The sequence below is a fragment of the Lytechinus variegatus genome, chromosome 2 (genome assembly GCF_018143015.1).
Source record: "Lytechinus variegatus isolate NC3 chromosome 2, Lvar_3.0, whole genome shotgun sequence".
Lineage (NCBI taxonomy): Eukaryota > Metazoa > Echinodermata > Echinoidea > Temnopleuroida > Toxopneustidae > Lytechinus > Lytechinus variegatus.
Genome location: NC_054741.1, coordinates 23305124 through 23317956, shown reverse-complemented (window position 1 = coordinate 23317956; position 12833 = coordinate 23305124). Strand labels below are relative to the sequence as shown.

Sequence of the window (12833 nt, the reverse complement as noted above, 5' to 3'; positions counted from 1 at the left end):
CTACAAATGCTGGAACCTGATGAAGGTGATCTGCTAAGTGATCTATCTGTTATAAACCATGCACGTTTATTTACACAAGACTTGATAAGATTGAAATCTTCATCCAACAGTGAATACCGGTACTGACATGTTACTGCATTAACAGGTGCATTAACATGTATTGAGTTTGAAAGTGGTTAAATTCTTATCATCAATGATGTACTTGTTCTCCCCAAATTTTGTGTGTCTATAGCGACGTGTATAGTAGTAGATGGGTCGAGTGCAAGCTTCATGGTGTGACGTTTGGAATCATCGACTTGATTGATGTTGTTCCAAGAAAATTGACAATTTTTAGACAAGTGCCTTTGTTTATTTTTGTATTAAAATAAATGATTATTTTTTATACTTTAAGTGGGCACATGGGGAAAATTGTTTACCCCCCCATGAAAAGAAATATTCAGGGAGTGCCCCTTCCCCTCTGTAATTCATAACTCTGTATAAATGCTGGAACCTGATGAAGACCCTAACAATGATGGTCTGCTAAGTGATCTATCTGGTATAAACTGCACGTTTATTTACACAAGACTTGATAAGGTTGAAATCTTCATCCAACAGTGTATACTGACATGTTACTGCATTGTATGTCAGTTCCACAGGTGCAATAACAAGTATTGAGTTTGAAAGTGGTTAAATTCTTATCAATGATGTACTTGTTCTCTCCAAATTCTGTGTGTCTATAGCGACGTGTATAGTTATAGATAATCTTCATGGTGTGACGTCTGGAATCATCGACTTGATTGATGTTGTTCCAAGAAAATTGACAATTTTTAGACAAGTGCCTTTGTTCATTTTTGTATTAAAATGAATGATTATTTTTTATACTTTTAGTGGGCACATGGGGGAAAACTTGTTTTACCCCTCCCCCCAAAAAAAATTGGGGAGTGCCCCCCCCCTCTCCTGCTCTGTAACATAGTTTTCTAGAGATCATCCTATCCTCACAATGCTGTCTCGAAGCATGGCAGTGTGGCTGTGGGATTGATGGTGTTTGAGCCTCGCTGATGTTAGAGGCAACTTCCGAAGTTTAATTATAGAGTGGGTGCAATTTCTTTGTCACTGGCGCTTGCGGTTGCTGCTGAAAAGGTGCCTGCATTTCAGGGATCTACCAGCTTGAAGTGGGGGATCAGAAAGGAGAACTTCTCTCAGACCTTCTTCTCTGTGTTATTCATGTCAGTAGTGACATCTCCCCTTGACCCACTCTTCTTGACGCTCTTCTTCAGCCTACCCAATGACTGTCCTTGCGCTTATTTTGAAGTATGCCATAGGAGTGCTCAGTTTGGCATCCTGTGCAACCCAGAGATCTTCTTTCTCAGAAACATTTTTTTTTTGCTATAGAGTAACTTATTACTCATGAGGAACCCAATTATTTCTTCCTTTTGATCTTCGGAGAAGGCAGTTCCCTACTTTTTTTGTTTGGTTTTCTGAGTGGGTGTGGTCTCTTCTTCTCTAGTGCTGGCTCTGATTGGACGGGGTCAAGTTCAGAGGGTGGACTAGTCTTTCCCATTCCCTTTTTGCTTCTGGTACACTTAGGCATTTCTCAGATGCTTCAAATTTCCAAGATAGCTGCTTAGCACATAATCTTATTTTAACATTTCTAAAAGGTGTAAAAAGTGTTTTTTCACATGTTTTTTTTTCATTATTTTTTATATTATTAATACAACATGATACTACTCCTGTAACATGTATAGTCTAACTATCTTTTTGAATGTTATGTAGAAATAAAAATGTCCACTTTTTTATGTTTAAAAATAAACATTTTAATATTTCCAAGAAAGCAAAAAAACAACATTTTCATAATGTTTTAAGATACTATGGCTCAAATGTAAAAAAAATTCTTAAACATAAAGAATACCATACACTTTTAACATTTTACAAAAACCGTAGTGTTACTAACTTTGATGTTTAAGTGACATCTGGCTTGGTTACTGTAATAGCAAAACAATCAAGCAGTGAGGGTGCACTCTCTTGAAGTGTAGGTCATTGAATGAGACATATTCAATCTCGTCTTGGTTAAAAATCGCATGAGTTTGTGAACATCCATGATAAGTCGTAGTAGTGTGCAGAAATCCATGAAAAGCGTGAGAATTTGTCCTTGCTCCCATCTGATCATTACAAATCGCATCTCCACGCGAGTCATTATAGTCGGGGATATGATAAATGGTAGTCACCAGATAGACTCAGTTCATGACAGATTGTTTCAGAAAGCAGTACGTCTAAACAGAGTCTGGTGTTTGTCTTGTCTTAGGATAATCACGATCAACTGTCACATACACTTGCATTCTTATAATTTTGCATTTATCACTATTGACGTTTTGATCATAGAAGATTTTTGAACTGTCAAAAGCAATAACTATAATCAATAGTTTCTACGCTTGCCACTACTGACCTCAAGATTTGATTTGATCACCACATCACAATTACTCCATGATGATGAAGACCATGATTTTCAGTAATGGCACAAATCGTGACAGAAAAATAATAATTTACATGTACAGTATATGTGTCATTTTTGTCTGATTTTTACTTTTAGAGGGTCAGAATCAAACCCACCACCACCCGACCACAAATTTAAAATAACATGTCAACTGTTCATTCAGTTCAATTCAATTCATTTATTTCAACCATCATCATTTAGTTTACAATTGCTTGGATACATAAAATAAGTGATCATCCAATATATTATATATCAGATGCAAAAAAATAGTAATAACATAAATGATGGTGTGGTGACTCTAGAGAAAGCATAGCTTGCAAAAAAGGGGCCACCAAGTTAAAATACACACTGAAAATACACAATAAATGATGATTTTTACATTAATCATATATATCTTTCTTGTAAATTTGTTCTTTCCAGTGGCATATGCTCTTGGGAAATCAGAAATAAAGGAAAATCAAGAACTTAGTTTACGACCTTTGGTTGTCAAAAGGTAAGATATCATTCCCTGTAGTAACAAATTTTTATCAAAAGCTTTAGATTGTTCTACTTTCTCTTTCTTACATTTATCTTTAATTCATGTATGTTACCTATTCCTTCTCCCCACTCATATTTCCACACCCTCTTCCTCCTTTCTCTTTCTCCCTCTTCAACATTTTCTCACATTTGCATTTTAACCCACTCCATCCTCTGAATCATTTGGTGTCTAACAATAAAATGTTTTTCCTCCCTTTGATTATGATATTTTGAGATGACTTTGGAGTGATTGAGAAAAATCGGGTTGGATGTGCAAGAAGGTTGATTATATTATGAAATTGTCCATCTGATACTTCCAACCAGTGTGTAAAAGGGTTCCAGATGGAAGAAATATCTTGAATGCTATTTATGATATGATTGTTTACCTTTTATCAAAACAATTTTTGTCTCACCTGCAAAGCAGAGTGAGACTATAGGCGCCGCTTTTCCGACGGCGGCGGCGGCGGCGTCGGCGTCAACATCAAATCTTAACCTGAGGTTAAGTTTTTGAAATGACGTCATAACTTAGAAAGTATAGGGACCTAGTTAATAAAACTAGGCCATAAGGTTAATCAAGTATTACTGAACATCCTATTAGAGTTTCATGTCACATGACCAAGGTCAAAGGTCATTTAGGGTCAATGAACTTAGACCATGTTGGAGGAATCAACATCGAAATCTTAACCCGATGTTAAGTTTTTGAAATGTCATCATAACTTAGAAAATATATGGACCTAGTTCATGAAACTTGGACATAAGGTTAATCAAGTATCACTGAACATCCTGCATGAGTTTCACGTCACATGACCAAGGTCAAAGGTCATTTAGGGTCAATGAACTTTGGCCGAATTGGGGATATCTGTTGAATTCCCATCATAACTTTGAAAGTTTATGGATCTGATTCATGAAACTTGGACATAATAGTAATCAAGCATCACTGAACATTTTGTGCAAGTTTCAGGTCTCATGATTAAGGTCAAAGGTCATTTAGGGTCAATGAACTTTGGCCGAATTGGGGGTATCTGTTGAATTACCATCATAACTTTGAAAGTTTATTGGTCTAGTTCATTAAACTTGGATATTATAGTAATCAAGTATCTCTGAACATCCTGTGCACGTTTCAGGTCACATGACCAAGGTCAAAGGTCAATGAACTTTGGCCGAACTGGGTGTATCTGTTGAATTACCATCATAACTTTGAAAGTTTATGGATCTGATTCATGAAACTTGGACATAAGATTAATCAAGTATCACTGAACATCCTGCATGAGTTTCACGTCACATGACCAAGGTCAAAGGTCATTTAGGGTCAATGAACTTTGGCCGAATTGGGGATATCTGTTGAATTCCCATCATAACTTGAAAGTTTATGGATCTGATTCATGAAACTTGGACATAATAGTAATCAAGCATCACTGAACATTTTGTGCAAGTTTCAGGTCTCATGATCAAGGTCAAAGGTCATTTAGGGTCAATGAACTTTGGCCGAATCGGGGGTATCTGTTGAATTACCATCATAACTTTGAAAGTTTATGGATCTGATTCATGAAACTTGTACATAAGAGTAATCAAGTATCACTGAACATCCTGTGCGAGTTTCAGGTCACATGATCAAGGTCAAAGGTCATGTAAGGTCAATGAACTTTGGCCATGTTGGGGTTTTTTGTTGAATAACTATCATATCTCTGTAAGTTTATTGGTCTAGTTCATAAAAAGTGGACATAAGAGTAACCATGTATCACTGAACATCTTGTGTGAGTTAGAGTAGTATTCAAAGTCAGCACTGCTGCTATATTGAACCGCGTGATGCAGGTGAGACGGCCAGAGGCATTCCACTTGTTCTAGTGTATGTCGTGATTTGCATTGATATTCAAAGAAATAGTTATCGTCATTGCTATTGTTTACAGTGTTGCTAAGCGCCGTGGTGTGATCAGTCACCTGCTTGGCCTGTCAATGTCCAAGGCTGGAATGGATACCATCTTCACGGTCAGTACGGGTCAGGTGACTAGCTATGGACCTCAAGGACAGTTCAACTGGCAGGTAAATAATGCCCTTCATGTTGGTTAGTCATCTTTGGAAGCAATTCAAATCCTGATTCATTTAAAATTTATTTCACTAATCCAAAAAGAATATACAAATTGGTGCAACAAGTATGAAATGGGGAGAGTTTCAAGGACCAACTTTGCAGATGTGTTATGTGACAACAAATTTTTATCTGAAAATAAGTGTAGTCGGACACGTGTGCTTATCAGCCCATAAAATCTGAGGATAGCTGTCAGATCTGACAGACAGCATGTCAGATGACAAATATTTATTTATTGCTCATTATTTTGATAGACATAAGAGTTAAAATTAGTGTAAAATTAGAATTTTATTGCCGTTCACTTTATGCAGCGGGAAGTATAAATTGATGTACCATATATCTAAGATAGATCCTGTGATGGCAGTCGATTGTGAATACATTTCTTACAACACGTTATTGGTTGATAGGTCAAAACTTGTTGACTTCCTAAGAGTCATCCCTATCTAACACAAGAGCTAAATTAGGGACAGTCGCGTCTTTATAGCTTAGCAATCACTGTAGAACTCTTTTTTAAAGTTTGATTGCATTGACTTTAATGCTTTAATCGTAAAATCGTGAAAATCAAGTGTACGCTTAATCATTAACGTTTGTGTTACGAAGCCCTGGTGTCTATGGTGACTCCATATACAAACTTTCTCCCGGTAACACTATCATAAGATGCAAGCATGTAAATAGGCCTTCTACCATTTTGATCTTTATTTTAATTTATCTCGATTCGGGAGAAAACTAATTCTAAATCATACGTATAAATAAAAATAAAGAGCAATGCAATATACTGATTGTTATGCCATCTTTTTATTCCTTCAATAATATCAGGTATCAACATCTGCTGAGTGGAGTGAGCGGTACATTGTAAAGAAGTTCAAGGGTCATGTATATCAAGATCTCCAAGATATGTACCATGGAGCCTTTTTACCCAGTATACAGCCGCTCTCTATCCAGGAGTTTGGACAACAGGTGAGAAATGGATTTACAGATAATGGGAATAGACCTTACGCATTGCTCCACCATCTTGGAGGCTGTAGCCATTGCCTTGCCTGCATTCGTGATCTGCAGCTGGTGAATCTCTAACAACTCCATTTATGTGTATTCATATATCCTCTGAGGGAGGGCGCTATGAGAGTATGACGTCATATCAGTAAGGTTTATAATGGGAAGAAATGAGTATGAGGGAAAGACAAAGAGAATAAAGAAAAAGATTAATATACTTTTGAGGGAAAGAGAACAGAGAAGTAGAAGTTGAAAAAAGAGAAGAGGAGGAAGAAACAAATGGAGAGGAGGATTAATAGAAGAATGAAAGAGGAGGAGAGCAGAAGAAGGTGTGGATATATAGGAGGAAAAAGAGGAGAAGAGAAGAAGGAAGGTGGATATTAAAAAAAAAAGAGTGAAGAGGGGAAATTAGGAAGAAGAAGACGCAGACAGGGGAGGGTGGAGGAAAAAAGTTTAAGAGTAAGAAGATAAGACAAAGTTGAAAAGTGTAAGGAGAAAAAGAAAAGGGGGAAGTTAGGCTTTGAAGTTAAAATTAAAACAACAGAAAAATCAAAGGTTTTTCAAGGAGAGGAGTTAATAACCTAATGTTGTCGAGGGGGTCTTTCAAGACATTGGTCATTATAGCAGAGTGAGTACATCTACATTGAGCCGTCATCCTCCATTTACTGATCAATCAAAATTCATTCATTTCACTTCTATACCTCAAAGTCCTGTATCTGAAATAGCCCATTTCCTCTAAGTAATATCAGCAATGTTTTCTGATTTATTATTTTTTTCAGTCAGCAGCGGTGATCGCAGGTTGGGATAACGTTGTTCTCCTATCTTTAGAAACGGGCAATGTCCTAGCGGAGCATTCGTTACCATGCCAACCGACTGCTCCTGTGGTCATTGGTGATTTTAATGATGATGGATTGAACGATGTCATAGTCCAGTGCTCTCATAGGTCAGTGATGTTTCATGATTTTTGATAGAAATCTTCTCTAAAGATAATGAGAATGATAAGGAATAGTAATAATAGAATTAAATTTGCACAAATCAATGTAGGGACTACAAGGAAATTTGACAACATCTTAGAATGCAGTAGACTATGAGGACGGTTTGCTTTCAGTAGACCCTCAAATCATGGTTACTTAGGCCAAATTATATTATGACACTTAAAATATGCGTGGTATGAGCAGGATAATCTGATTTTGTACATTGCGGAATGCAAATAAGCACATGAATCTCTAACTTCTTATCGACTAATTCTTAGTCGATAAGAAATCGAACTCAGTCTTTCAAAATGTGTATTTCTTGATGAGTCACAACCTTTAACACTTATGATTTAAATACTCAATTCAGATTTTTCTCCTGATGAAGTGTGATTACCAACTTTCTAAATTTGAAAAAATTAGAAAATCAACAGTCAATACATTGTGATTGTTGGAAGTCCATCATCATCGTTTGCATAAATATAATTTTACCATAAAAGAACTAGAGTTTAAAAATTTTGAAAATAATAAAATTAGCACAATCCTGCCATTTGCTGTCTGTCACAGAGGAAAATCTGATTAACACTACTATGAGCTTTCCTCAGTAAAAACCTTATGCAATTTAATGGGTTTTTTTCTTCTTTATTGTAATACAGTGTATAGGTATTGAAAAAAAATAGAATCCTATTAATTATGACTTACGCTGTCTTTTTTTTTCAATTTCAGTTACCTTGGATTCTCCATCCAACGATACTCTGGTTACTGGGTGACGGCATTCATTGGTCTAGCTGTGGTTGTCATAGTAACAACCCTCGCAGCCACATGCACCCCCAAGGAGCTAACTATAGAGGGGGCTCTTTATGGAGATGAACATGAGAGCTGACAGGACAGACTTTGTATCAAGAACCGAAGATGATATATTTCACTAGTTAGCTGTGCTAGCAACTATTTATTTCTAAAGTTTCCTGCCTTTTGCAATACTTTTGATAATGAACAGTATTTTGTATTTATATATTTATTGTAATGAATCAGTGGTAATTAGTACTATTGCAATAATCAATTGATGCGGTGAAAAAAATAAACATTTGTTATTATTTCTATAAAAATAAATTTGTATTACTCAAGAAATTTTCAAATCAGTTGAATTCCACAAAAATATTTATTTGTCAAATATCTGGAAAAATAAAAAAGGGATGAAAAAGTAAAACCCTGCCAACATTTTTAGAAGAGAAGTCTTGCAAGCTGTACTTGAGATTGATAATAAATATGGAAATAAAATGTTTTGTAAAATGAAATAATCTCTTGTTTTGTTCTCTTATGATTTTTTGTGTCATTTGTTTGAAAGTTCTATTCTTATGGGGCATTGCAAGAAACTTGCAATTTAATTTCAAGTCTATTTTCAGTCCCTTAATCAATCATTTGTCTTATAATTAATTGTAAATACGTGATTGATTTCTGAACTGATTCTTACCACGTGGGAGTATAATCTGATTTTCTACAGCTAAGATTGATTATAAAATTGCAATAGAATATTTGCGATTGATTGCAAATATTTCCTTGCAGCACCCCCTTAGATTATTTCCTTAATTCAAGATAATACAAACCTCATCGTTCAGCCCTCTCTCCCTATTTCATACTCATATCTATTCTCTTTTTTCCCTCTTTTAGGGCAGTCTGTCTCTCATAGCACTTGTTTTCCATTTCCCTTGTTTCTTTTTCATCGGTTAAAGTTTAAGTAAATTTTGCAGTAGGCTTATGAATTGAAAAACTATTTGTTGCAATTATGATCTCCATTACTAGTTTTATCCATTTACAGAAATCAAAATGTGCTACAAAAGGGCATTTGAAAAACAGCAAGAACACTGATATTTCAAAGAGGTATAAGTAAAGCTTTTTAATTTTATTATTTTTATAGCGAGTTGAGTCCTGCTCATGAATTCAAATAGTGCTTTTAAAAGCCTAGTTTTCAGCTCAATATTCATTACAATTCTGTGTTCACATTTGTTCATCATTTACACATTTATGAAAAAATGAAACAATTATGATTTCATGTAATAACATAAGAAAAAGGAAAGTTGGGATGTGACATCATCAGCCCAACTAATGAATATTCATAAAGACATGCCTAGAACTGTTTCATCGGAATAATACAAATCTTTAAACTTCAATAACTTTGTTATTTGTTATCCAATTGTGATGAAAATTTTCTCTGAATTTTACTCTTATTTATTAAGCTATAAATATTTTCAGCCCGGAGCATCGATCCCTTTAGTGACGACAAAAAGTGCTTCATTGTGGTTAGGTGTAATTCTTTTAAAAAAATAACACATGCTTGGTGCTCACATTAGATGACTTTGATGAGATAAATGCTCTTCATCGATTCCTGTCCCTGCTTGGGGTCAATATATACAAAATTTCAACTCGCATTGTTTGTATAGTGAGGCAGATATATATGATGACCAAAATTTGCTTATATCGTCCCTTTTTAGGGCTTGATTATGAACAAATAAAAATATATAAAAAAATTATTTGATCAGTTGAGCTGTATATCCTTTGATGGCACAGTCCTTTAAATGTCTTTATAAGTCAGTATTACTATCGGAGCGCGGTTTTTGTGCCCAAGTGCCTCAATTTTTTTTTTGCTGATGCCCCCACCCCCATGCCATGACCCACTGTATGCCACTGAACTCGGTGTATCCAAAAAGTCTACAATACATGCAGTCGTGGTTTTGTTGCATGAAAATTACTATTATGGTAACTTTGCCATCCAATGGTATCTTCCCTGAAATTCTTGATTCTGATTGGCTAATTCGCATTGTTGCCATGGTAGTTACCATTGTATGGAAAAAATTACTATAATGGTGACTTTTATAAAACGGGGTCTGTGGTAGAGTAAATCCTTGTTGGATGATTTTTTTCTGTCTGACAGAACAGTATATCATCCTGGTAATGATAGATACATTTTATAAATCTTAAATCGCATCGTCTAACTCTTTTTCAGTCAAAGCATGTTACGCAATATCAGGCTGTTAATGGTAATGAAACAATCGATAATGAAAAAAAAATGCATTTTTACCCCCTCTTTTGCTTCTATATCGCTCTCTTTTTCCTCCACTAATTTCCCCTTTACCTTCCCATCCTTGCTCTCCTTCCCTTCCTTTCCTTACCTTCTCCCATTCCTTTCTTTCGCTTATATTCTCTCTTTTAATGTTTATTTCCCTTCCGTCTTTTTTCTTCTCTTTTCTTCCTTTCCTTCATTTCTCCCTTCCCCCTTTTTCCTTCTCCTTTTCTCCCCCTTCAGTTTTTTTTATCCCTTCTCCATTAATTCCTTCTCTTCTTAAATTTCTTCTCGCGCTTCCTACTCGAATGCTTTTGACGTGTCAAAAAAATTATCGGGTAGATATAGCAAGAGCGCCGCCGATCGGGTAGACCGACCCCAAACTGACCGTTGCCGACCGAACCCAATCAGGCAAAAATGGCCTGATGGGTTTGATCAAGTTGATCTGATAGTGTGAACCTAGCATGAGACAGTTTTCATGCAATACCATACTTGCTTTATTTACAAATTGAAGCAGTCAACATACCCTTTGATGATTAGATAGGAAATGTCAGATATATTTATTTTCTATACTGGTAGGAAACAATAGTCCCCCTATTTTAATTATTTTACAGAGTTCTTAAATTTTTAACTGTTATTTAACACGCGTGTCTATTGGGAATTATTGCAAATGTGAAACCAACAGGAATGTCCCGATGTTTCTCCTGCCGTGCCAAACAAAGGAGAATTTTGAGCCTGATAACGACCTCGATAACGATTCCGAGAATCGTGAGTCAGTTATCAACAATTACAAATTAATAGTTCAAGTTCGATTATACACGTCATGTAGAATGGTACATGTCTAAGGCAAAATATAAATTCCTGCGAATATTGTCTGTGGGGGGGGTCATCGCTACCATCAGGGAGAGTCGTCCATAAAAAGCATCCGAAACGGGGATTCAAGGGCAGGCCCTTTGGGCAGGTGGCTAAGACACTCTTAGATGTACAAGCATTTGATCTATTTTAATGAATTATTTTAATCAATAAAGTCATGTGATCTTTACTTACGCCTGTCCGGCATGCTTTGCGCGCGGTTGAATTACTCTCATGTGCCCTTTAGCGGAAGAAGGCACATCGCCATACTTTTACACTATAATGTATATATAACAATATCTATCAATTGATGAACATACTAGATTTAGATTTTATTGACTCTATCGAACCACTATGAGAGGAAAATTCCTTTACAGTACAGAATGAATACCTGACATAGAAAATAAAAGGTTAAATACTGTAGATGTGATTTGTACAGGTACATATTTACATCTGTTCAGAAAATATTAAGTAGAAGTTCAAAGTAATGGATATCTATACTTAGAACAACATCTACAAGTTTAAAATATCACACGTCTGTCTACCACTACTGGGTACTAAGACTACATGCTTGTAGGAATGTGATTATTCTTTTTTTTTCTAGTCTTTGCAGAAACTAGTGAAAGTTGCTTGATACCAGATCTACTATAAATTACTTTTCCATGTGAAATGTGCTAGGGCTAAAATACTTACAACAAACCGACGATCTAAATTATAACTCTCTTCCTTATAGATAAAGGGACAGACAAAGATTCAAATACCCGGGCAAGAAGATGTGTACTAAAATTATGTTTTATAAGATTATGCGAATCCATGTTATTTGATAAACCGTTCTCATCTCAAAAACATGACTGGTCAATAGAACTAAAGTCATTAAAAAGTCTGTCTGTTGGCTAAATTACCTGACTGACCAATCAAGATTACAATTCATGTCACCATTTTCTGATGAATAAAATAAATAAAGCTTCTTCCTGTAAATAGCGGAGTATAATTGCCCTTTGTTACATGTATGTTGGGCTGTATTTAGTTTAAGGTCAAGTCCAAAACAAGAAAGAAGTTGATTTGAATCACTAGAGAAAATCAAACAAGCATAACACTTAAAATATCATCAAAATCGGATGTAAAATAAGAAACTTATGACCTTTTAAAATTTTCGCTTATTTATCGCAAAATAGTTACATGCACAACTCAGTGATATGCAAATGAGTGTGTCGATGATGCCACTAATTCTCTATTTTTTGTATTTTATTATTTGAATTATACAATATTTCAACATTTACAGATTTGACAATAAGGACCCTTTTTGATGAAGCCACAATAATTATATTTAAAAATGGTAACTCCCCAAGTTCAGGGGAGAATAGGACTTTGTTTCACATGACAATGAGAAAAATAAAATATTTCATAATTCATAATTATAATACATACAAAGGAAATAGTGAGCGGGTAATGTCATCGGTCCCCTCATGAGCGTACTATCGAAGATTTGCATATAAATTGCTTTGTGAAATTAATTTCAATTAATTGGATATACCGGTAAATGTGCAAAAGTTTCTCAATGGTTTTCTTTGAGAGCTTGAACGCCTCTAGGTAAGAGTAATGAATTTACTTTTGCGAGTCCTGGCCAATATGGAAAACCATCCTTTTACTCTCTTCTTCTTTTCTCACGCTGTCATTTTACTTATTTATGATTAATTATTCAAATTTTATTTTTGCATTTACATTATACGATTTGTACGTCGTTATGGCAAAATAAACAAATAAGTACAAAATAATGATAAGCGAAATTTTAAAATGTCATAACTTTTTTATTTTTTACATCCGATTTGAGGAAATTTTCAGCATTATGCTTGTTCAATTTTTCTCGTTTTATTGCTGGGTTGGACTTGCCCT

General features: G+C 35.2%; 1 protein-coding gene across 1 annotated transcript in view; it reads left to right on the top strand.

Annotated features, from left to right (window-relative positions):
- LOC121407612 overlaps positions 1–8325 on the top strand; it is a 35947-nt gene extending 27622 nt beyond the window's left edge. Inside the window, exons 14-18 of the mRNA XM_041598767.1 lie at positions 2891–2963; positions 4894–5026; positions 5886–6026; positions 6839–7002; positions 7757–8325. Coding sequence (XP_041454701.1) covers positions 2891–2963; positions 4894–5026; positions 5886–6026; positions 6839–7002; positions 7757–7913 — 668 coding nt within the window. The 3' untranslated portion in view covers positions 7914–8325. The remainder of the gene's footprint in view (positions 1–2890; positions 2964–4893; positions 5027–5885; positions 6027–6838; positions 7003–7756) is intronic.
- Positions 8326–12833: the final 4508 nt, after the last annotated feature.